A 23822-nucleotide genomic window follows, 5' to 3' on the forward strand; every position below is an offset into this window, starting at 1 on the left:
TGGAAGTTGTCTCAACCTAAGTGTTTTTTCCAGTGACTGTGCTTTTGGTGAGGAAACAATCTGTCAGTCTGTATATGACTTTTGCACTAGCGACCTTCTCAGTTATGCAGATCATAGAGTTTTTAATAAGCTCTTTGCTTTCTTATTTTATTTGAGGTCCTCACTGCGGAGTGAATTTGAACAATGGCTTTTTAATGAGCGGAACACTAGGATTTGTTAGCAGGCATGGCACTGATGTGTACCTATTTCTGTTTTTCAAGGAAATATTTGAGTCACTCTGGTATAAATAGCGAAGATGAAAATGAAAGTGTTTTTTTTTTTTTCATTCAGAAATCTGTATTTTTTCTTTTCTCTTTTTTCCCCCTTTTTGGTAGTGTTTCATAGCTCTTAGATTGTGGACATAACTTCTGATTTTAGGACCTGGAAAACAGGCAGCAGCTTGGGTTAGCTTTTGCCATATTGCAACAAAATATTGAAATAATTTATTTCCGAGGCTTCACTGCCTGTGAGAGGAGGCTGCTCCTCTCAGCAGAATTTGAGCAGTACAGACATGTTCACAAGACAGCCAAAGCAGTGAGGAGGAGGGAGATCACAGCTGGATTTTGGTTTCTTAAATCTGGCTCCAGCACAGATTGGCATCCTGAGTCTCCCCTGTTCCATCTTCCTCTGTAGTAATTAATGCATCAAAAGAGTTGATATTTGTGCAGCTTTCTAGTAAAGGTCTATATGATATGATGAGATCTATATGGTAGATATGACAGCTAACGTTACAACAGTATGCATAGGATGAAGTAATGATGTAGGAAGAGAAACCAGAGGAATCCAAAGAAATTAAGAGTAGTAGAAAAAAGTGATCAAAGGATGAGAAAAGGGAGAGTACTTGAGAGGAAGCCTGGAAGGGATGGCAGTAAACAAAGCATCCTGACCACCAAGGCAAGGCAGGGGAGCTGGGAGCAGAAAAGGGGAGGTACAGGGACATTGCTTGGCAGGAGCCAGAGCGAGAGGAGGAGATGACAGCATTGCCAAGGGCTGTAGAGCAGGTCAAAATTAATCATACAGACTTAAAGTTTTGGCAAGCATTTTCTGTGAAAATGAAGCAACAATTTTATTTATTTATTGTTTTTTGTTGTTGCTGCACTCAACCTAAAATAAGCTTAAACCAAGCACTTACTTTCTTCCCTTGCAAAAAGCACCGTATTCAGAATGCAGTGAATGAGTTGATTTTATGATTTTTTTTCCTTTTTTTTTTTTCCCCTTTTGCAGATGCCTGTATATGCCTTACTTAAAGTTATAATTTTCTTTAATGTGCTTTTAAGTTCCTGGGTCAAGTCCTCTGAAAACCCAGTTCTGCCTCTTGGCTTTTTGGTTCTGAGCCTGAACCGCTATATTACTTGTACCTGTTTGAAAGCTCAGTTCAAGGTATTTTATTAAATGCGTTTGACAGTAGTCTGCAGCAAAGGAGTAGATAACAACTTTGAAGGTGTAAGTACGTCTACGTGTTTTGGTGAATCAGAGATGATGCACTGGCATAAAGGTTTACATTATTTATAGCTGTACGCAGATGCAAATTATCAGAACTATTTAGAAGTTAGCAGATGCATCTAGATAGTTGTATTTAATTTGAAAAAAAAAGTTCCCCTGAATACATGAGCAAATTTTCAGAATTTTAACTTGGAGGAAAAAAAAAAAGCAAATGAAGCGAAGATGGTTTAACTTTGTAAAAAAAACCAAACAAACAACGAAACACAACAAAACGAAATAGCAACAACAAAATAACAACCAAGAAAATCACAACCCCAGCCCCCTGAAATGACAATGAATGCTCAGAAGTGAAATGGTGAAATAATTCCTTTATCAGGGTTTAACTAACTAAGGTAGCTGCTGCTGATGGTGCTGTGAGCACACCTCCTGTAAGGGAATGTTATCAGAGCCAAAATAATCCAGTATTTCCCAAAATGAATGCAAGATTCATTGCTCAATTTGTTTCAAAATAAGCTTGGACTATATTTGAGAAGCTCAATTGCTGTCAGACCTGTAAGTTTGACAGTGGTCTGTCTGTGTCAAGGGTTTATCTGTGGAAAACCAAGCCCAAATGAACAAAGTGAATAAGCCATCAAAACACGAGTAGTTTACAGATGCACACTGGTGGCTTGCTACATTTGAGCTATTGCACTCCATCTGTCCTCCGTGACTTCCACCAGGGACTGAAGTTGGGTTTTCCCTGCTCAGCACAACTGTGCCGTGGCAGACCCAAGAGTGCCACAAGTTCAGCTCTTCTGCACTCAGACACTTCAGAGGCTCAGGAGAACACAGGAAGGAATGTGGTTCAGAGGCAAAGGAGATAAAAACCAACAGTGAGGGAAGTCTGGAAGTGAGACGACTGAAAGGACCAAGTCAGAAGAGGTTTGGATTTGAAGGGCTTTGAAGGGAAATGAAAAGACTTGAAGTTGAACTGAGGCTGCCTGTGTGATAATGTTTTCCTCCATTAGCTCACAAGCAAGAGGCCTGCGAGGTGGTCCAGGGGCTTTCACAGAATAACCATGACGGGGGTTGGCAGGACCCGTGTGTCCGTGTGCTTCAGCCCCTGCTCAAGCAGGGGTACCCAAGCAGGATACCCAGCACCATGTCCAGGCATCTTCTCAAGGTCTCCAAGGAGGAGACTGCACAACCTCTCTGGGCAACCTGTGCCAGTGCTCCATTACCCAGACAACATAGAAATGCTTCCTGGTGATCAGAAGCAATCTCCTATGTTCTAGTTTGTGCCCACTGCCTCTTGTCGTGGCACTGGGCACTGCTGAAAAGAGATTCTCTTGTTGAGAATCCATGCAAGCATGTCTGAAGGTGGAAGATAGGGCTTTTATTTCAGCTACAATCCAGGACTTCATTTGCTGAAGTAATTTGATTTCTCCTTAGTGATTGAGTTAAAATAGCTTCTCTGTTTTCCTATCTTGGTGATTGCTTGTGTGTAATTACACCCATATAGGGAGTGACTTTGAAAAGTTATTTTAGCTTTTAAACCAGTATGAGTATGGCCTTTCTTGCCATGGAGGCATTCCTTCTCCTCCATCTTTCATTAGCAGCTGAGTAATACCAATCTTCTGTCCAGGTATGGAATTATCTGATTGGAAGACTCACAAGATAACATGTCTCTACCGGAAGTTTTAGGATGACTCTCGTATGACTTTACTAGCCCTGAAATTGCCCATCCATAAACATGAGATTTCGTGTAGGAGGCTTCTGTGTTTTTTTTTCTTTCTCAGAGGAGAATTGCCTAGATTTATAAAACTAGAAAATTTCTCCTTCCATTATGGTATTTGCAAAAGCAAAATGTGTTCCGTGGGAGCTACCAGTTTCCTCATAATGGGCAAAATGTACAGGGGGGCGAGGAGGGAAGGAAGGGGGATGCTTCAAATGGAAATAGTGGATGTACTCTAGAAGGAGGGGGAGCAAATCTGTTCCACTTTATAATAAATACAGGTTCCCTCTCAAGGGTGATTAATGGCATCTCTAATTCTGTATTAAGATTATTCTTGAGTTTTATTAACTGAACAAGAACTGTAACTCCGTAAAAATTGGCTTACAAAACCATATGTTCTAATGCATGTGCGGTTATGGGTGAAATTGATCACAGTTTAATTTGAGAGCAGTTGATAGAGATTAACTATTGAATGTCCCAGGAAGCGCAGCACCAAACTCTGTGCTGCGCAGATGTTGCATCAATTTGCAGCAAATGCGTTCCCTGAAATTGCTTTACAGAGCTCATGGCAGAAATCTATCTGTTAACTTTTCTTCCTCTCCTTCTTTTTTTTTTTCTTCACAGAAGGAGGTAGAGGAGAACTCCAGGTTGTACATGTTGTCCCTTCTAACCAGCATCTCTTTCTGAAATTCCTGTGTGTGCATGCCTTGTCTCCATGTAACCAATTGCTCCAGCTGAGGCCCTGGGATTCAGTTTAGCATGTTATGGTTGCTGGAGGAAATGTTAACACCGTGTGTGAGCTAAGAGTCTGTTCAGTGCATAGGACCTTGTACAAAGAGGAAACACGAATGCTTCAAGTGATCTCCCTTTGGTGCTCTGTGGGGTGCATGTGGTGTGCAGAGGCACCATTAGCAGAGTACACATTGTTTATTCTGTGTTTTCTAGTCTCCCTCTTTATGAAATTTCTTTAAACCAAGTATTTCTTCATTTCTAATCCGTTGCATTATTTCATTCCATCTCTAACCGTTCTGTGCACTTGCAGCTATCAAAGTCATAAGTACCATACTGGGCTCTAGTACCGCAATTAAGCATGACTGTGGGTACTGGGAGGTGTCTGCTGCAGATACCGTGCTGTTTGAGCTCTGGGCTGCACTTTGAGCAGGGCAGTGCTCAAAGGTAGGTATTAGCTGCCTTATCAGCTAATACTAGATAATTAGCTAACTATCTAATTATCGTTTGTAGGTATAAACTGCCTCTCCAGTCATGGACTTGTTGCCTCCCTGCTCATCATGGGCAGCCTGTGGGCAACAGGTAACTCTCTCCTCCTAGGAGGATCCACAGAATTTTTCATTATGTTCACCTCTTTTGTTTCTGTTTGCAGCTGTACCTCATGTAGAGAAATTCCTCTCTGTTGAATTCTCAGTTTACGTTTTTATTTTCTTGAACTTACACAACATGGGCTAGGTGCCTGCTGTGCTTCTGTCTCTCCCTTAGCTGTATGAATCAGGCTAAATTACCTTCCTGGGGTAGATCAACACTGTGCAGCTTTTTGGCTTCCATGTAGATCTCATCCATTGAGTTTGATGAATTTTCATTTCTTAGCTTTATTGGCTGGCATATCAAGAAATTCGTTTTTACTGGTAAATGTCCATCCATTAGAGCTTTCTTGGAATTGCAGAGATATCTGGAATTGGTGTCATGTTCTGCCCTCTTCTGGTTTTGGTGCAAAAACATTGCAGTCTCCTTTACGCAGCTCATCTTTTGTGTGGGAAACTGGAACTGGCAGATTCATCAGGTGGAAGGAGCTTCCTCTGTGGCTCCTCAGTTGTTTTCTGAATCAATGCTGTTGCTGAATATGGTGATTTTGAAATAATCCTTTTGCTTGTTGCAGCTTTGGATCCACGTAAAATGCAACATAGTTGAATCAATAAAGACATTTAACCACAAGACTGGCTAGTTTAATTGGGATGATTTAGCTTGGTCTGATTCTTCTAATACCCTCGAAGAAAGGATCTAATTAGGCATGACTAGAAGTTTAATTTAGTCATTGAAACAGTTGCTACTTGTTATAGGCCGATTCAGATTTATCTACAGCTAAATTTAGGTACTTGAGTTTCAATAACCAAGCATGGTATTTGAAGACAAGTTAGGATGATTTTAAAAACAAATAAAAGGCACTGCTGATTTTTTTCTTTTCCTTCTGTGTTAAAATAATGCAGCTTTCCATATTCTACACCTTTCTTTTTGTAAAAGGACAGCATGCTGGGCACAATACTTAAGTGTGATGGAAAGTTGCAAGTTTAAACTTTTATGTTGTCTGCGAGTTGCTAGCAGATCTGGGGATGTTCTTCCAGAAGGAAGACTTATGATTTTATTTTCACTCTGCTTCTGTCCATTTTCAAGACTCTCTGTCCTATAAAAGTAATTTGTTCTCTTACTGAAACATCTTCCTTCGTATGAAATAAATTGCATGATTTACGTATTTCAACTTTTAAAATAGCGTATCAGATTACTTGTAATCATATCTACTGCTTTTCCTGAAGAAGCAGAACTCCTTCTGAGTGCCTTTTTAGGCCTCACTAAAGACTGTATTCTCTACGACTGAATACTGTGGCTCAAATGGTCTTGTCTGTTGGCCTTTTCAATCCACGATATTAAATTTGTGCTACTGTCACTAGCATGATTTTGGTAAACAGCTCTTGGTTGGGAAGAGACTTTAATTACTTGGAGAAGACCTTTCAGCAGCTGACTGAAGCATCCTTTGTTGTGAATTAGCATACTTCATTACCAGAGTGACAGGCAGTTCCCTGGCTGAGGAGATTTGTTGGACAGTGGATGTAAAATTATAATCCATCAGCATCAGAAATACAAAAACTGGATAGAAAGGTGATGGACTGTTTTGTGTACGTTTACCACTCCCATCTTTTCAGTGCTTCTTTATACACTTGCAGGAGATTAGGAAAAAAATAGTTGAGATTCAGATTGGTCTTGCTGCTTTCAAAAAGAGGTCAAGTGACAGAGCAGAGTAGAGAAGTGAAGAAGACACCAGATTAAAAACAGCTTTCTCTGTGACATGTGGATGTTCAGGTGTTAAACGTACTGACGTTGCCTTTCCATTTGTTTTGGGAGGGACAGTGTTAAAAGCTCTCACAGTGGTTCCAGGTGTTCCCTGCATCTGCCCATCGTTTCCTGTGCTTGCCCAGGCTCTCAGCGAGCCTGACTGTTGTCTTGAGGCCGACTTGAGCAGCTCCCGGAGCCCTCCTGTGTGCTGGAGCATGTGCTGCCTTCAGAGGATGGGAAACTCCCCAGCTGCAGCAATTCCACCTGAACAACATTGCCATTTGCCTTCAGACAAAGAGGAATGTATGAAATGTTCCTGCCCACAACAGGGCACTCCTGGAGGTGCCTGTTTATCTGAATGCCAACACTTGAAGGTAATGCAGCCTCCAGTTCTTCAGCAACATATGTCACTGCTTCAGGGGACTACAGAGGACTTCTTGGTGCCCTTTGGCAGTATGTAATATGGTTATTGCCTCATATCTGAACAACCTCACCTCCTTCTTTAAAACTGCTTGGATTTTGGTGTCTGCATCTGTTTTTGAAAGGTTACTGCAGAACTGTCATGGTTAGGCGCCTGACTTTTGTCCTCCATTTATATTTAGCCTCAGTTCTTCTTCCGTGCTGTATATTCTCCCCTCTACTGAATAAACATAGAAAAAGCTTTATTTTTTGGAGTAAGTGGGCTTAGTCTTCCTATAGCATTGTCTTCGCACCCTCACACTGGTTTTACCATTTTTCTACGTGAATTCTTTTTACTTTGGTACAGAATAAGACTCTTCATGCCTTTCTGGAGGAGTCTTGCCAGAACTGTATAGTGGTATTTATGCTTTTATTTCTGTGGAGGCATTTCAATGGATATCATCTATGGATGATATTCTTTCCTTACATGGCTGTATCATAGCGGCTCATGGCCACTGTGTGATGACTATAGCTCGAGTCTGCTGTCACCTGCTGTTCCTGCACTGAGGATCTGCTTGTAAGCCATAAAATTCATGGCAATTTTTAGGACTCTGACCTTGCCATTTCTACATTGTTTAATCCTCTGTTGTTGCAGTCTTCAGCGTCATCAGTTTTTTTCCATCAGGGTCTGAGTTCTGTTCTGTATTGATAATTCTCCCATGTTTGTCATCAGCAGATCCTGCTTACTCCCACCAGCTTCCATCTTGCATTGTCCATGGCTGGCTCAGCTAGTTGCTTATTTACCCACATTAAAGCTCCCCTACTCCTGCTCAGCTTATCCAGCCTTATTAATGTCACATGTCATCACATCAGAGCATTTTTGTTTAAATGAAAATTTGGTTGGTAATTCTTTGCATAGTTAAAAGAAAAATGCTTTGTCAAACAAAAACTGATGTTTTCAAAAACTAATGTACCCAGTATGACACTTTTTCCTGTTTTCTGTTTGCCTCCATTCTTTCCTTCGTGTTTGCTCTGAAGCCTTTCAAGCTGTTGATGCCAATAATGAGCCTAAGCTAGTTGGCTCACATTTCCTTCCTTCCCCCACACTTCAACTGCACTGGCTTTTCTCCAGCCTTAAGGCATCAGCCCTTGTCTTATAGATGTCAGGTGCTGGTTGTCTGGTGTTTGCTCAGGGAGAATGCTGTCTGATGAAAATTAAACTCTTTACTTTGTTTTCACTTTGGGGTAACTCCTGTTTCCACATAACCACCACCTAATTTGCCCTCACATCAGTATTACCATTTACTAAAAGCTCTTCGTTTGTTTTATACTGTTTTACCTAGGTGGTTTTTAATCTCAGCCGTATACAAGTTCTTCTTCTTTTTGTTTCCTTTCTATTTAAATGTCTAAAATACTTGGCAAAAGTAATGAAGATAAATGAGCAGAAGTTAAGTTTATGTGGTCTCCCATCAATTTTTACGTAGCATTTATCAAAATCTGGGTGATGGAGGTTTGTTTGCTGGCCGCGCTTTCTGCCCTTCCCCATGTCTATGGGCTCTGCCATTCTCTGTTGACTCTCAGTTGCCTGTAGGAAATGATTATTGCTCAGATAACAAAGCTTTCCCTGGACCTTTCTTTTTTAGCAGAAAAGAGTTCTTGGTACTCTCTCAGTCTCAAAGCTGCAATATTGCCCTTACTATTTGAGATGTATTAATCTAGCTACTTAGAATTTCTCATCTAAACTGACTGAAAACCTCTGTTAACTCTAATTCCTTTTGCCAGTATGCATTGCGCTGTGTGATTGCCATTCTCAGTCATTCAGGACAATAGACCCACTTCAGCTGAACACTGGTGTCAAGCTCAGTCCAGTGTAAAGTGTTGCTCCATTTTATCATTGCTTTCTAGTTACAGCTCTTCCGGGGGCTCAAAGGCAAAATTAGGAATGTCTGCCCTTCTCTGCTCTGAAGGATCTGGTCATGTTTTCTTCATGAAATCCACTCTCCTGACCCACAGCTGAGCTAAATCCCTCCATAGGAAACGTAGGCTCCAAGTTTTGAGAGCACAGCGTGGAGAAATGTGGAGCGCAGCATTTCCTGCAGAAGCCTGGTGCCCAGCTCTGGGCGTGGGAGAAATGTGGCCCAGTGCTGGACCATGAGTTCAAGCTCCTGCCGACTCTGCTGGCCTGTGTGATCACAAGGAAAAGCTGGGGAGCGCACTGAATTGTGGATAATGTCATGTTGTTTGTGCCTGTTTAAAATAAATAAAAATATGTAGTCTTCAAATTACTCCTAGACTTGGAGTTCTAGGAGTAATGAATATGGATATTGGGCTTTTGATGATGTACAGGTTGAGACCTCAAACAGAAACTTGTTTTTCATGGTTATTTCTGCTTTTCTTGGGAAACCTCATCTGACACCTGTTAACAACCTGAAGTTGCATAGCTCACCCAAAGCATAAGACAAAAAAATGAATCTTTCTTTTAGAGCTGTGCTCTTTTATCTTGTGTATAAGTACAGCTTATTTCCTCACAGATATTCCTTTGCATTGTGATGATTCTTAGGCTATGTCCTGTAAGTACTTTGTTTTCCCCTCTGTTCACGTTGCAGGCTCTTGGCAGATGTGATTATCTAAGGTTGGACTGTTAGATATTAGTGTCTTTTTTAATCCTATTTGGCTGCTGGAAATCAGCTTTTTCTTTTTGCCAAGAGGTGCAGAATATATGAGCTGTAAGCTGGATCATAGATGCTTCTAGTTACAGGTAGACCACCTTCCTCTTGCACAGCAAACTCTCTGTTGGTCCAGGTATAGTGTAAATGTTTGAGCACTGCTCTGCTTTAATTGCTCTGCTGACGATTTTCAAAGAAACAAAATGTCACTCTATAAATACACTCCTATGAGAACTTGGGAACATGGTTTAAATTCATGAATATGCATCTTCATGTTGCTGCATGTGGTGGCTTTCATCATACCAAGAGATCACAGTTCACCTGCAGCCATCTTGCAAGTGATGGCTCTTGCTTGTCACTTACTGGAAATTAAATAGTTGTGTTTGAATGAGTGCAGCAGTAATGGGTCTGTCTGGCTTAAAGGGCTGGGCAGTCTTCACATTTGAGCATGAACAGAGTCCGTAAGTGCTTGCAGAAAGTATCATGTTGCTCAATCATTTGTGCATTTTGTAAAGGCACTTTTAATCTATTGTGTCCTCATTCTGACCATGTTCACGTAAGTGGTGACCTGTAGTAACAAGAGCTCTGCAATAACTCATGCTTTTGTTGGGTTTAAACAAAAAATAAGAAGAAAGAGATGGTGTTCAAGGCTCCCTTTTGAAAGAGGAGGTGCACTGAACAGGCTCTTCTGGTCCTGGCTGTGTCCATATGACCATTGGAGGTGCTTGAATGACTGTCAGTATGCATTTGCTGCATGCAGTGTGGTCTGTCGTCCTTCTCTCAGCATATAATCTGAATGCTTTTTCTGGTGTTTTCAGAAACTAATTTAAAATTGTATTTTTCCCTTCCCCCATTTAAGGGTCAAGATGAGGCTGATCCCTCAAAACCACCCTGGCTCAAAGGAGGGTAAGTGCTGTTTTAAGTCCTGGTTTCTCTTTGTTTACGGTTACAGTATGTGTCTCCAGTTTGATCTAGGTAGAAACAGCACTTGTTATGTTTGTAATGGCCATTTTGGAAGATAAACAGCTATGGCTCACTCAGGGCCAGACTGACTTTGTAGTTTCCTCTTAAAGAACTTGAGGTGGGCTGTGCAGCTCTTCAGGAGATTTGTGGTTAAGGTTTCAGATGCTGTGCATAGTTTCTGGTATGATGGGGACAAGTGCTTATGGCAAGTGTTAAACAGTGCTTGCTATACACTGTAGTCTTTTCCCTAGCGGTAGCTGTGGCTGATTCAGAAAGCGCAGCTCAAAAAAGCTGCTGTGTCTTTTGGTCTTAGGGGAAAAAAAGTAGTTTTGGGAAAGTCTTCTGTCTTTGCAGTTATTTCTGTGGTCATTGTAGCAGTCAGAACTGCAAAACTGGAGTAGCTCTGGAGTCATTGCAGCCTGCCATTTTTAAAACAGTGATCATCATGCCTCTTTTAAACAGGTGAGCATGAGAGATGGTGTTCTTTCTGCAACACACTAGTCGCAGCAAATGAAGCAGACACATTTTGATTGCGTGTAATTTCAGCATGATACTCTGCATAATAGATGCCAGCATGGTAGCTTCCCTAGCATCCTCCCTGGAAAAAAAGAGTGACACATTTTCCTAGCTGCTGGGTTATGTGCATTGTATGTGATTAGAGCGATATGCTTCAGTGGTGGTGCACTCATTAGGAGCTGATGTAGCAGCAGATTTGTCCTGATATCTCAGCAAGAGCTTGGCTTGCTACAAGTTCAAGTTAATTCTCGTACTACTGAAGTAAGCTTTCCTAATAAAATGCAAGTTAAACCAGAGGCTTCATTATACGGTTTTCTGCTTTTGGAACCATTGTTCTGTAATGTTGGTATTCCCACAAAGCTTCCTCCACACCTGCAGATGCCTGGAGCTGCCTAGCAACCCCATGCTTTCTTAAGGAGCCCAAGTTTTTCTGGAGAACTGGCAATTAGCAGGAGCAGGAGACAGTGATTTATTCTAACTATGAACAGCAGCTTATCCTGCTTTAACAGGGAGCCAGTGCGCTGAGTTTACTGGTTCACTCTCACAAAAATTATTACCTAGCCTGAAAGATGAATACATCTGCAGTCCTGGAATACTTAATATTAGTTTTATCAGCTCTAGTTTTGTCAGGCCATGTCTGCTCTTTTTCCCTTCTGTGTGAGTTACAGTGAAATAAATTGGCTAATCTAGTTTTGACAAAAGTTCAGTTTATTCACTCTGTTCCTGCATGCAGAGGATTTCCAGAAACGATGGGTAGCAAACCTTTAATTCCACTGTAAGACATACTGTGGCTTAATTAGTCACAACGTACATTAAAGCACTTAGGTTCAGAGTTCTTTCATAAGAAGATTGGAGACGTACTGTCCTTTGAGGGAAGTAATCGTCTTCTGTCATCACAATCAATCTTTGCTTCCTTAAATTTTCAAGATTTAATAGAAGCATCTGTATGATAAAGGTCATATTAAATGATGAATACGTGTTTCAAGCTATTTGCAGTTTTAGCATAATGCAAGAGAATCTTCTGGTTTGTAACCACTGGCTTTTGAAATACAGCTTTAAAAAATAAAAGTACAATTGGTATTAAGGAACATTTTCTGGTTGTAATGTCTCATATCTGTATATTTTATTTAGTAGTGCAAATCGTGCTCTCACACAGAGATGCTATTGACTCCCCAGTATAGCACTCGGTAATAATGCTATAAATATTATACACTTGCAGAGGAGAGTTACCCTATTACATATGAATCCATGGTGTACATATTTGAAGCACCGTCAGTACTTCTGTCTGTGCAAACACTGTGATTTTGTTAAGCAAAGTAGAGATTGTGCTGGAACAGAGAGACTGAGGAGCTGACAGTACAAGTTAAGTACTTTTGAAAATGAAGAATTGTTGCTGAATTTTTTTAAAAAATTATCAAGCTAAAAGTAGGTTGTCTGAGTATATGACTAACTAGATATTAGGATACCTCTCTGCAGTGGAAAGTGCAAGCACCTTTCAAATATTATTCTTCTCTGCCAGTCCGTCTTATAAGTGATTATCTTTTACAGGTGGAAAAACAGTAGTCGGGTGTAAATATTTTGTAGCAAGCCCGGTTGTAACTAGACGTGTTTCTCAAGTACAATAACTTGTTTACGTTCATCTTGAATTTATAAAACATACAACTTTAGTGTTCTTTTTTCCGCCTAGAAACATTAGTGTCACAGTTTCCTTTCAATTGAATTAGAAAAAAAACATAACAAACAAGAAATGCTTCTGAAAATCCTGTAGAAGTGTTATTTCCCAGCTATCCTGTTAACTTTAGCAGAGGCATTGACTCTGGATTTTTATTTGTGACTATTTTGTCATATCTCCTTCTTACAGACTCTCCTCCTTTGTATTTTTCAGGTAGTTTCATTGTTCCAGTGATTTGACCCAAGTTTTTGACCTGAAACTTAGCATTAAATTAAACTGCATTGTGATTTAGATAATTCTGGAATTCTTGACATCATCTGAATAGTCATCTGTGACACCTATTTCGCTCCAGAATAGTATAGCTAATATCAGAGAGTGTTTTGTAGCACTAGGGAAGCAGATAAAACTCTTGTTTGATCGCAGCAAGATTACTGACTTCTTATGCATATATTTATTATTTGCTGATTTGGGTCAGATTTTTCTATTATAAGCCATAGGGGATTATTGTAGTGTAACTTAAGCAAAAGTATTTTCTGCAACTGTAAGATGGAAATGAGGATAGCCTTTAGTAAAAACACCATGTGGCCTTGCTGTAGGGATTTCCAGATCTAGAGAACCTTTTTTTGTTCTTTGCCAGAGACTCCAGTTGCTTAAACTGACTGAAATGCTGTAAATCTGCAGCTTTTTCATGCCTCAGTTAGTCTCCTGTTCCCAGCTGTGGTATCTACTGTCATGTTTTGCTGGCAGAGTGGCATAGCAGACTGTGAATGGGTTTGATTCATTATGTAGGAGCACAAAGAACTATGCACAGTGCACTTAAGCCTGATGTTGCATGCAGAGGCGAGGTTCGTGTTGCTCTCCTTCTCACTAGACTTATTCATCTTGCAGCAGCTGGCAGCTCAGCCATGGGTCAGACATGTCACCCTCCTACGCACAGTCAAGAAAGTCAGTTTTACCATTACAGCACCATGGCATGTTACTATATATAAGTCTTTCCCTCTTTTGACACAGCCTTGTGCTAGGCTGTGCAGTAACATCATTAGTCTTTTCCTAGTCTTTTCTGCTTTTTGACTTTTTTGGCTTTACTGAAAGGGGATTTGGGTAGGTCCTGCTTGCCCACAGAAGACAGGTTCCATGTTGTCTCTTACCTTACCAGCCTACCAATTTTCATGGCACATGCGAATCTGTAGTAGAAATTTGGTTTCCTAGATCATTTTTAAAGTGTTGCTGCATGTGCATCTTTTAGATGAGTAGCATCACTGTCCCATAGCACCTTTTCTAGTAGATGTGGTGTCTTATATTGTTTTCACTATCTGTGGCATACCAAATCAGAAAAATACACAGGCTGAAGGCATTAGCCCTTTTACAGAGACCAGTTCACCACCTGTCTGCAAAAAGACGTGCACCATCATGGTGCAGAGTGAAGATGGATGGGTGAGGATAGAGAGGTGAGAGGTTTCCTTGCACCAGTAGCCAACCAGAAGGCCTCAGAAGACATACTTACTGTTTGTGTTACCAAACACCTCTGAGCTAAACTATCAAGTTTTCAAGCAGAAATGTACATCTATGATATATTACCAGTGAACAGCACAATTCATATACAGTTTTTCAGGCTGGTCTGGTCAGGAAATGAGGAGACTATCACATCTTATTTCTGCACACTTTGAGTGTTGCTGGGCTGGTGGCCCTGTTGCTCCCCCACCACTTCCACCAGCAGACGGCAGTTCTTGTCTATAGAGGCCTGAATGACTTCAACTGATGAGCAGCAGACATGGGCTTTTTTATAAAAACAAAAATAGTCTTCTCCTTTCTCCTCTGATGTCAGATTTTCCCTCTAATAATTATATAGACCTTGAGGACTAGGGCTGAATATGCTCTGGCCTGCAGTCTGATGACAGGTGGCAGTGTACTGGCTCTGGGCTGAGCCACTTTGACATGCTCCCTCCTATCCACTGACATGGGGCAGAAACATCAAGATGGTCACATGAGAAAATGATAAATACTTTATTTATACTATATATTTATGCTATAGATTTATCCTTTCTGAAGTATAATCTCAGTTCTTGCTGACTTTGCTTTATCCAGTAACGCCTTTCCCCCAAACTCCAAAAGAAGAACCAACCAAGATACCTTAAATGAACTTAATTGAAAGGAAGAGGGTAAAGAAGGACTGTAAACCATGTATGAGCTTCTCCCATAGATCTCTGGTTCTGCTGGTAGATAAGGATTTTTGCCAAATCCATGCCTTACAGAAGCTGTGGGAGTAAGCACACCTTCACATGCCAGTGGCAGCCACTGAGAAGCACTGGATGCTCTGCAAGCATAAGCACTTTACTCAGTGTTCGCTGAGACTGGGAAAATGACCTTTTCCCTTCTTTTCCCTTCTTTTCCCTTCTTTTCCCTTCTTTTCCCTTCTTTTCCCTTCTTTTCCCTTCTTTTCCCTTCTTTTCCCTTCTTTTCTTTTCCCTTCTTTTCCTCTTTTCTTATCTTCTTTTTCCTCTTTTCATCTTTTCCTCACGTGTTAACAATGTTGGTTTGTTGCGTTTAAAGTGAACTGATTCTTCCTCGTTAACTGTTACATTAGCAAAGAAACTAATGATCTAAGGAAGCATTTTGGTCATCTGTTGACCATCTGTCACTGCTCTTGTGATTTTTAATCCTTTTTTTCCTCCTGAATCTCCAGGCCTGCAGGTGGTCTCTATGGCATTGACAGCATGCCCGATCTACGCAAAAAAAAGCCAATTCCACTTGTCAGTGATCTGGTAAGAGATTTTTCTTCTGCTGCACAGTCAGTGGTGCAAGTAGCTTTGCTTTTTGACATATGGTAATGTCACTTGAAGAAGTTGTAAGTTTCCTGCTTAGTTAAATTAATTCTTACAGTAAGACTTCGGGAGTTAGAAAAATCTCAGTGAGAATGAGGTGTGTTTTCATACACCGTTTCATTTATTTGGCAGAATTAAGTTATTTTTCATGTTTGTTTTCCTTTTTATTCTGCTCAGAAGATTTGATTATTTTTAGGCCTGCATTATTTTAATATATTTTTCTAAAAGTCATGTACTTTGTGGAAAGTTACGATGTCCATGTGAGGTCTGGCAACTTACCATAAAGTTGGAATTTGAGAGGATAGATAAATGAACATAATGTGCTTGAATTTTTTAAAGTAACTTGCAGTTATTTGCAAGTTACTTTAAAAAGTTACTACCAATTGCTGGTAGGCTCCTGCGCTGAGGAAGCACAAGAATCAAACAAGTAACGAGGACGAGTTTCATATGTTTGTGTGATACAGTGAAATCAGGCTTCTGTGGGACAAATGGCTTTCTGTTGGCTGTGTATTCAGTACATACAGCACATTCATAGTTGGGAGAAATGCTGTATCAACTGAAAGACCAAAGTTTCCGTATCCTGTAGTTCCTGTGAAAAGATGCATACAATTCTCTCTGACAGCTTATGCATGGGAAGCATAATGTGTGTCTTACTAACTGCTTGCATCTTTTAAATCTGTGCATTGATGGCACTAACTTGTGTTGCTTCCTTTGAATGCTTTCATTCACTTTCTCCGTAGGCCATGGTAAGTGGAGCTAAAGGCTATCGATGAAGTCTTCACCAGAAACAAAAAATATTTTACCTACCCTTCCCTTCACTTTTTTTGCTTTTAATTTTGAACCTGCAGCACTGCAGTGCATGCATACTGGGCACTCTGTCCTGCAGCATCACTGATGGAATGAACTGTTTTGGTCAGTCTTCAAATAGCATAAATCAGGGGGTAAATGGAGATTTGTGATAAAATTTGATGATTCTAAATTAGATGTTACTGATTTTAATTTTCTTCTCTGCTGTCATCTGTGTATGGCAGTGTTAGGAGCTGCAAAGACAGGGGCCTGTGCTGCTCAGGGCTACAGAACAGTATTGTTGTGGTGTGAAAGAGGCAGTTTTGAGGCAAAAATGCTGTTCATTGTATTCAGTGATGGCCACTGAATGTTGTTCACCAGCACATTCAGACCTGTTCTCCTGACCCACTGTGTTCTTTATCCTATTTGTGTCTCTTTCACTGTCATATTTTGGAGTGTTGTGTAACTTTTAAACCTGACAAAAACCTCATTTTGTTTACAAGTGAAGTTAAATATAGAAGAGAGTCCCACATAATTATCTTAAGCAATAACAGTGTTACCATTGCTACCAGAACATAAAGTGGAGAGATGAGCCCAGTTTTCATTGACAATTGTTGCCAGAGAAACAAATAAATATCTTCTACAGTGAGACTGCCTGTGGGCAGATGAAATTAAGTTGGAGGTCTCTCAAAGTATGCATTGACATTTGAGATGTGAAATGTGAGGTGTGTCACTTAAGAAAGCAACTTGAATGTACTAGACTGCTGGCTTGATACCTGGCATGACAGGGTGTCCTTACATCTCTGGGCATGTAGTACCAGTGCATTTTTAAATATGGGCAGTAAATAACAAACTTTCTTCCTCTGTAGTCACTGGTTCAGTCCCGGAAAGCCGGAATTACCTCAGCAATGGCCACCAGAACATCTCTCAAAGATGAAGAGCTGGTAAGTGGGAGAGTTGTTAAGCTCATGTTAATGCTTTGTAAGAGGAGTTAGGCTCTCTGGGATGCAGAGCCAGCTTCACAGTCTAAAGATATAGATGCACAGCTTCATGTCATTTGTTTACAGAAACCAAAGGTAAAAAATAAAATCTAATGTGTCTGATACAACCCTGAAAAATAAAAACCTCTCAGCTATCTACTGTGGGAGATAGTGTATGAAACTTGTTATATGCAAGGTACCCCTCATCTACCAACTGTAATTAATTTCTTCCATCTCACTTACTTTCTTCTAAATGATTGGAGGGTATTCTCTGCAAACACTTGGAAAAGTTTGCAAGGGTATTCTCTGCAAACACTTGGAAAAGTTTGATAGATTTGGCTACTTCAGATGCATGGATTTATTGCACTGCTCATGCCTTTTCCCTAATGTCAATGCGATAACCAGCAAAAACAGGTTTAGTAACCTTCCTGGATGTTGGTTTCTATGTGTTCTTGTCTTTCAGAAATCTCATGTCTATAAGAAGACCTTGCAAGCCTTAATTTACCCTATCTCTTGTACTACCCCACACAACTTTGAAGTATGGACAGCCACAACTCCTACCTACTGCTATGAATGTGAGGGGCTGTTGTGGGGTATTGCACGGCAGGGAATGCGCTGCGCTGAATGTGGAGTCAAGTGCCATGAGAAGTGCCAAGACTTGCTCAACGCTGACTGCTTACAGAGTGAGTAGCTGCCTTGCTGTTTTCTGTCCTGAGAGGTACAGTGAAGAATGGCTGTTCAAGAGTGTTACAAGAGCTTTCCTACACACGTATGTGATACCTCCAATGATTAGTGAAGATGCGTTTACTAAAATGACTGTGTTTTTTGTAAGTATGTCATTAGGCTAAACCTGTCCCCGTCAGCCTGTTGTTTATTTTCTGTTTGTTTTAACCTGTATAATGTGTTTAATCCCTCTTTATCGGATGAGATGGCATGTTTGCTGGCATATCCCACACAGAAGAGAGGCAGTGTGCTGGATAGGTAGGCTACTAAGATGGGTATCCTGATTTCTTCTATTCTTCTTACCCCAGTATCGCAGGCAGTTTGTTTGTTGTCATGGTTTTGTGATTTTCGGTTGTTGGTATTCCACATCATAACATCATGTAGTGAATGTACCTGGTTCTCAGAAGAGAAGGACTACTACATTCCCCATGGCACTTTGCTCCTCTGTTACCATTTTCCAGCCAGAGGGAAAAGATAAAAGCTCACAGTATAAAAACTTGCAGATCACGAGACCTCGTCCCTTTTTCCGCCATCTCTCGTCTTGGCAGCACCTCGCTCTCCAGCCGTCTTATCGTCAGTAGTAGAGTAAGGCCTACCTTGATTTTGGGACATTCTCTCTCTCTGTATTGGATTTATCAGCTTAAATTGTAATTATATTGTATTATAGTGTGTTGTTTTGCATTCCGATATTTTATTTAGTAAATTAGTTTGTTTCTCCTCAGATTGTTGCCGCTGTTCTTTACTCTCAGGGCCATCTCCTTACCCTTTTCCCCTTTTCCCTTTTCCCGGGGTGTGGGCCCGTGGATCCCCCGTCCCCTTCATCACGGAACCGGGCCAAATGCCCGTAAACAGTTGACATTTGTTTAAACCTTCAGCCTGTGATAATGTATATTTTAAGCTCTCCAGAGCAATAGTGGGTTCCTGCCTAGGGATTGCCAACCATGAACTTAGGTAGGATTCTCTGTAATGAGTGCAGGCTGGCAAGGCATTTTATCATTTGAGTAGGAGTGCCTTGAAGCTGAATCACTTTAGAGACCTGGGTCTGAAGAAGGACAGATGAAGGGTTAGATAATACGTAATGTTTAAGTGTCTGGACAGTATCTTGTATTGCTACTTGCATTTCTGCTTATCTTGATTTTCTGCAGTGTTCAAAATTGAGCCTTCTTTTCAAAGAAGGGAAAGAACTATGACTGTGCAGAATAAATGAGCCCCTGCACAGACAGTGGAGAAGCTTAAAAGGATTTGATTTTTTTTTTAAAGTATCCATTTGGGCATCTGGGTTGGTCAGATTATTTTTATTTGTTCTCAATTATATGTTCATGTTTTAGAGCAAGTTATCTATATGAAATATATCTAGATATATCTCATGTATCTTGTATATCTATAAGACATGATAGACTTCCACTGTAAGTGTTAAATCTTGAGTAGGGAGGTGGGGCTTCTTCTGTTCACTCTCAGTTTTCTTGTCATTCCAGTCTGATGGAAAAAGCCAGAAGGACTCAGAAAAATCTGTGAAGTAGAAACCAGCTTACTGCAGATCTGTGTCAGCAGTTTCTGGAATGTAGAGTCATATCCTGTACCTGTTATTTCAGGAAGCAAAGTAACTAATATCCCAGCAAGGGATACCAGTGGATCATAGGTCACGTGTTTTTCTTATGGCTTATCCTGATGTCCTAAACAGAGTTGTTAATGCTTGTATTTTGGATGTGTGCAGGGTATGAAGTCATAGTTAGGACAAGGACTATTTGCTATGTCTTATTTGTCAGGATCAGCTGATACCGGTGATAAACCTGTGTTCCTCGGTTACTTAGCATTTCTAAATTCCTCTTTGAGTGCTGCAGAAGTGATCTTTATAGTTTGTGGTGTTCAAGCAATTGCATCATAGACATCTTGGCTTTGTTGTGATAATTTTGTGACTAAGGAAAGGGCAGCTAGATGTCACTTGGTTTGAGAGAATTTAGTTAAGCCATAACTCATCTTTATGACAAAATCTGATGTAGAGTGCCTATTGGGTTCATGATACTAAATGGTGACTTTCAGTCACCATTGAGATTAAAAGCTGCTACTATGTGTACCTAGGCCCAATTCAGATGCACATCCTAGATGTTACCGTGTCATAATGAAGCTGTGATATTTCAGTGTGGGAAAATGCTACTGAGAGCAGAGGAGAACGGGGTTTGCACCAGCAGCAGTGAGGAAACAGGCACAAAACTTTTCAGAGGAGAAGTAATGACGTAAAAAACATAGAAGGAAAAGTAAATTTGAGAAATCATTAAAGATTAAGAGGAAATATATTCTTGCAGAGCACAGCTGTGGCAGTTATGTGCAAGAAGGACTTCAGAGTGGGATAGATACTGGGCAAAGTTCAAATGTAAAGGGGAAAATGTGTGAGAGTGTCTTCAGATAGGATGGTATGAATTTGCTTGTTAATCTTTCTGAAGAGAGGCTTGGCAGCGTGGGGCAGGAGGAAGACAGAGATGATACTATTTCAGGAAATGAAGAACAGCCATACAGGGTATGTCTTGAAATCATCTTTCTAAAGGCACATGATGGACCCCAAGACAGAGGTGCTAAACACACAGTGTAGAGTTCCCATGATTCTGCCTTACTTTTGCAATTTTCCATGACTTAATGACTTTCTGAGCAGTAGATGCTGTGCTTAATAGCTGGCAGTGATGGCTCTGTGAATTTGTTTAATCCTTGGCTGAACTTTTTTATGCCTGAACTATGGTAGGGAAGAGGGAGATAAAAAGCAGAGAGGAAGATGGTCTCTTTAAGCTTACTGTTTACAAAATAAATAAATGGAATAAATTTCCTTTAAGACAATTAAGGGTGGAAGATAGAAGACTTCAGCGTTGAGAACAGGGAGACTCTGGAACAGTCTCAAGAATAACCATGGGAGCAGCTTATCTAATCTGTGGTTGGAGTTAAATAAGTTTGTGCAGTGGGCTGTGGGATGTGATGATGACAAGAGTTTGTGTACTCTTCAGTGGAACAGAAGTAATAGCTGGAACCAGCTCTACTTTTCAGACGCAGCAAAGTATTTAATAAGATCTTTTTTTTATTATTCATAAGATTGCAATATTTGCACTTGTTCTTTAAAAATGTAAACACAAGATAATCCAGCATGGAGAATGTGCTGGGCTCAAAACTGGTGAAGCACACAGAGAGGTTAAAAAAAAAAAAAGCCAACAACAAACAAAATGAAAACAAGCACACTAAACTTCACCTGCTGAGATATTTGAAAACAGTCCAGCATCAGAACAGGGGAGATACAGAGACTGTGAACCAGGGCTGTGAGGCTACCAGTGTGGGGGTAGAGAGCACTGTTATCCAAGATGGAGACACAATGGAAGTTGAAGATGTTAGTTGTGTAGTTACAAGGCAGAGGAAAAGTAGTGTGGGAAATTAAATACTGGGTCTGATGTGTGGGTGTACAGCTCGGCTGGGAAAACAAATATTATTGATACCCAAAGTCCATTACAAGGCTTTTTCAGGAAACTGTTCTTTGTTTTGACGTGGTCATTCTAGAATTCCTCTCACTGGAACCCACATACCCAGAAGAAAATGGAAAATTTATGTATTTTTTTAATGAATTTGAAGAACATAGACTGTGGGGCCTAAGCAATTGTTTAGAATTGCAGTAAGTGGGAGACTGAAGTTTCTTGTACATTGGAAGTTCTACTACTGCTTTGTTGTTGTTTTTAGCAGTAAAAACAAAACAAACAAAATCTCTGTTGTCAGGCTGTATTTTCACTTAACCCTACATAAGGCTTATACAAAAAGTTGCACTGGAGGAGTAAAATGAGTTTCCAGGCTGGTAGCAAGTACAATTTGGTTGGTTATGCCTTGATGCTCTGGGATATGTCTTCATTTGACTCTTGACAAGTCTTCCAGAAAATGCTGTGTTGGAGTAAAATGAATTTTCCGACTGGTCACAAATACGAATCTATTGTCTATACTACAAAATTTTGGATAGATGCTTGGGTCTTTAGAATCAGGATGTGATGTTTATAAATCTTCTGTGCCTTGGTGCTTTTCTCTGGGAAATAAATGGATCTCTTTCCACAAGCCTATGAGAATTAAGTTAGGTTATTTCTTCTAAGGCTTTTTTCTTACCATCTATATTTTAAGGAACTGAGTATCTGATACCATCAACAAATGTGTAGGACTGTTGTGACAGAATACTCAAACTCAGCACTGCTTTTCTGCAGTTTGAAACAAAATCCATTTGTCTAAAAGTGGGTGCTGTTTCTCTATTGAAACTAATTTGCTCATCATGTTTTTGGGAATGCCTCAAAACCTTTGTTGTCTGGGAAGCAATTAAGAATGTTTTTAGAATGTATTTCCCGCTCCAGGCAGCATCCCATACGCTACACCCAACAGAGATGAGGGGTGTAATCTTTTATCTAAATTTTATTTAAGAACAAAAAAGCAAAAACTGCATCTTTCAGTCTCCCAGCTTTTAAAATTCAGCACTTTTTAGTTTTGTTTCAAGTACTATGTGATGGGACATGCCTTGCAGTTCAGTTCAGCAAGACTGTTCCCAATAATGTGTTTGAAATGTAGTGTGTACTGCAGCCATCAGGTTTTACGGCACTATTGGCACCAAGTTGTTACTCTGAGAGGATTAAAAATCTAAGTTTCTCTACTGTAGGTACTGTGAAGGCATTATTCTGTTGATGGGGAACTTACCTTTTCATTGTAAGATGATAAATTCTTGTTCTAGATGTGCTCTTTTTTATCCTTCGCCTATTCTTGGAGGTACTTGAGACCTGTGCTGAATGGGTACACTTTTCTTACTTGGCTGGAAATAAATGGAGAGATTTAAAATTCTTACAGCATGTAATGCTTTTGGAAAAAGGAGGCTTTTATCTCTGGCCCTGGGCATCAGCGTAGTGCTAACTGAAATTGAACCATTTGGGAAACGTTAATATCAAATGAAGAGGATGATTGATGTGTAGGAAGCCAAGAAATGGATTTTGAGAAGTAAGCAGGAGTATGGAAAAGGTGGAAGGGAGGGACATTATACTAGCATGATACTGACAAAAAGAAGCTGCATAGTTCTGTGCTAGTGTTTGAAAAGCTTCTGCAAATGTATGTCTTGTTTTCCTGTAGAGATGCTAGTCGGAGTCTTCGGTCAATTGCAGTTAAATCTGAGAAAATAATTTGCCGTAGGATATCAGAACCTCATTCTTAGGACATCTTGAAAATGAGGAATCGAGATCTCAACTTCAAACTACTATTGAATGTAAAATCCTCGTTGTGAGTATGGTTAGCCAAAAGAGTGCTTTTTTTGGTGTCCTGAAGTGACAAATGTGGAGAACTTCACATATGAGGGCTGCGGTACTGAATGCCCCACTTGGTTCTGGTTTGGCTCCCGGGGCCTTGGTTCACTGATGGGGTTGTTTAGAGCTTTTTGACTCAGAACTGGAAGCCTGGCATGTTTGTTGGTTTTTGAATGAGAAACTTCTGTGTTACCCTCTGAACAGATTGCATTCCGGAGCCTGGCTCTGTGAGTGGACTGTTAGAGCGAGAAGCCGCTCCTGTGATAATCATCTTGGCTTCTGTGCTGAATGATGATTAGACACCATGGTGATGAATGCTTGTTTGCTTCCAGAATCCTATGTAGGAAAATATTTGCACAGAAGGAGGAAGGATACCTTTATTTGAAACTTGAATATCTATTTTAAGTTTCAGAAATACATAATTTCTAAGCATTATCCGCCTTCTGAACAGCTGTCTTCTATTCTGCCAGTTTCATGACTTTTTCCTGTTAAAGCATAGGATAACAGCACTGGCAGTTTACTAGTAGCTGTATCAATACCAGTCCCAATATAGTCTTATTTGCTTTCTGTTTCCAGTTATAAATCAACTTGTGATTCATTCCTAGGGAGGACGAGATAAGGAAAGCCCAGTACCATTTATATGACATTGTACACGTCAATACACTGTATTTATATCGTCCCTTGCCTTTTTATTGCCACTTACAGAACTGCTTTAAAAGCTAAGCCACTGGCAAAACCTTTTTTGCAGCTG

General features: G+C 40.3%; 1 protein-coding gene across 4 annotated transcripts in view; it reads left to right on the forward strand.

Annotated features, from left to right (window-relative positions):
• UNC13B (unc-13 homolog B) overlaps positions 1-23822 on the forward strand; it is a 210848-nt gene that overhangs the window by 111926 nt on the left and 75100 nt on the right. For all 4 annotated transcript variants that reach the window (XM_021379970.1, XM_021379973.1, XM_021379974.1 and 1 more), the window contains 4 exons: positions 10181-10227; positions 15156-15234; positions 16950-17024; positions 17524-17743. In XM_021379970.1, coding sequence (XP_021235645.1) covers positions 10181-10227; positions 15156-15234; positions 16950-17024; positions 17524-17743 — 421 coding nt within the window. The remainder of the gene's footprint in view (positions 1-10180; positions 10228-15155; positions 15235-16949; positions 17025-17523; positions 17744-23822) is intronic.

This window comes from Numida meleagris, chromosome Z, assembly GCF_002078875.1.
Source record: "Numida meleagris isolate 19003 breed g44 Domestic line chromosome Z, NumMel1.0, whole genome shotgun sequence".
Taxonomy (NCBI): domain Eukaryota; kingdom Metazoa; phylum Chordata; class Aves; order Galliformes; family Numididae; genus Numida; species Numida meleagris.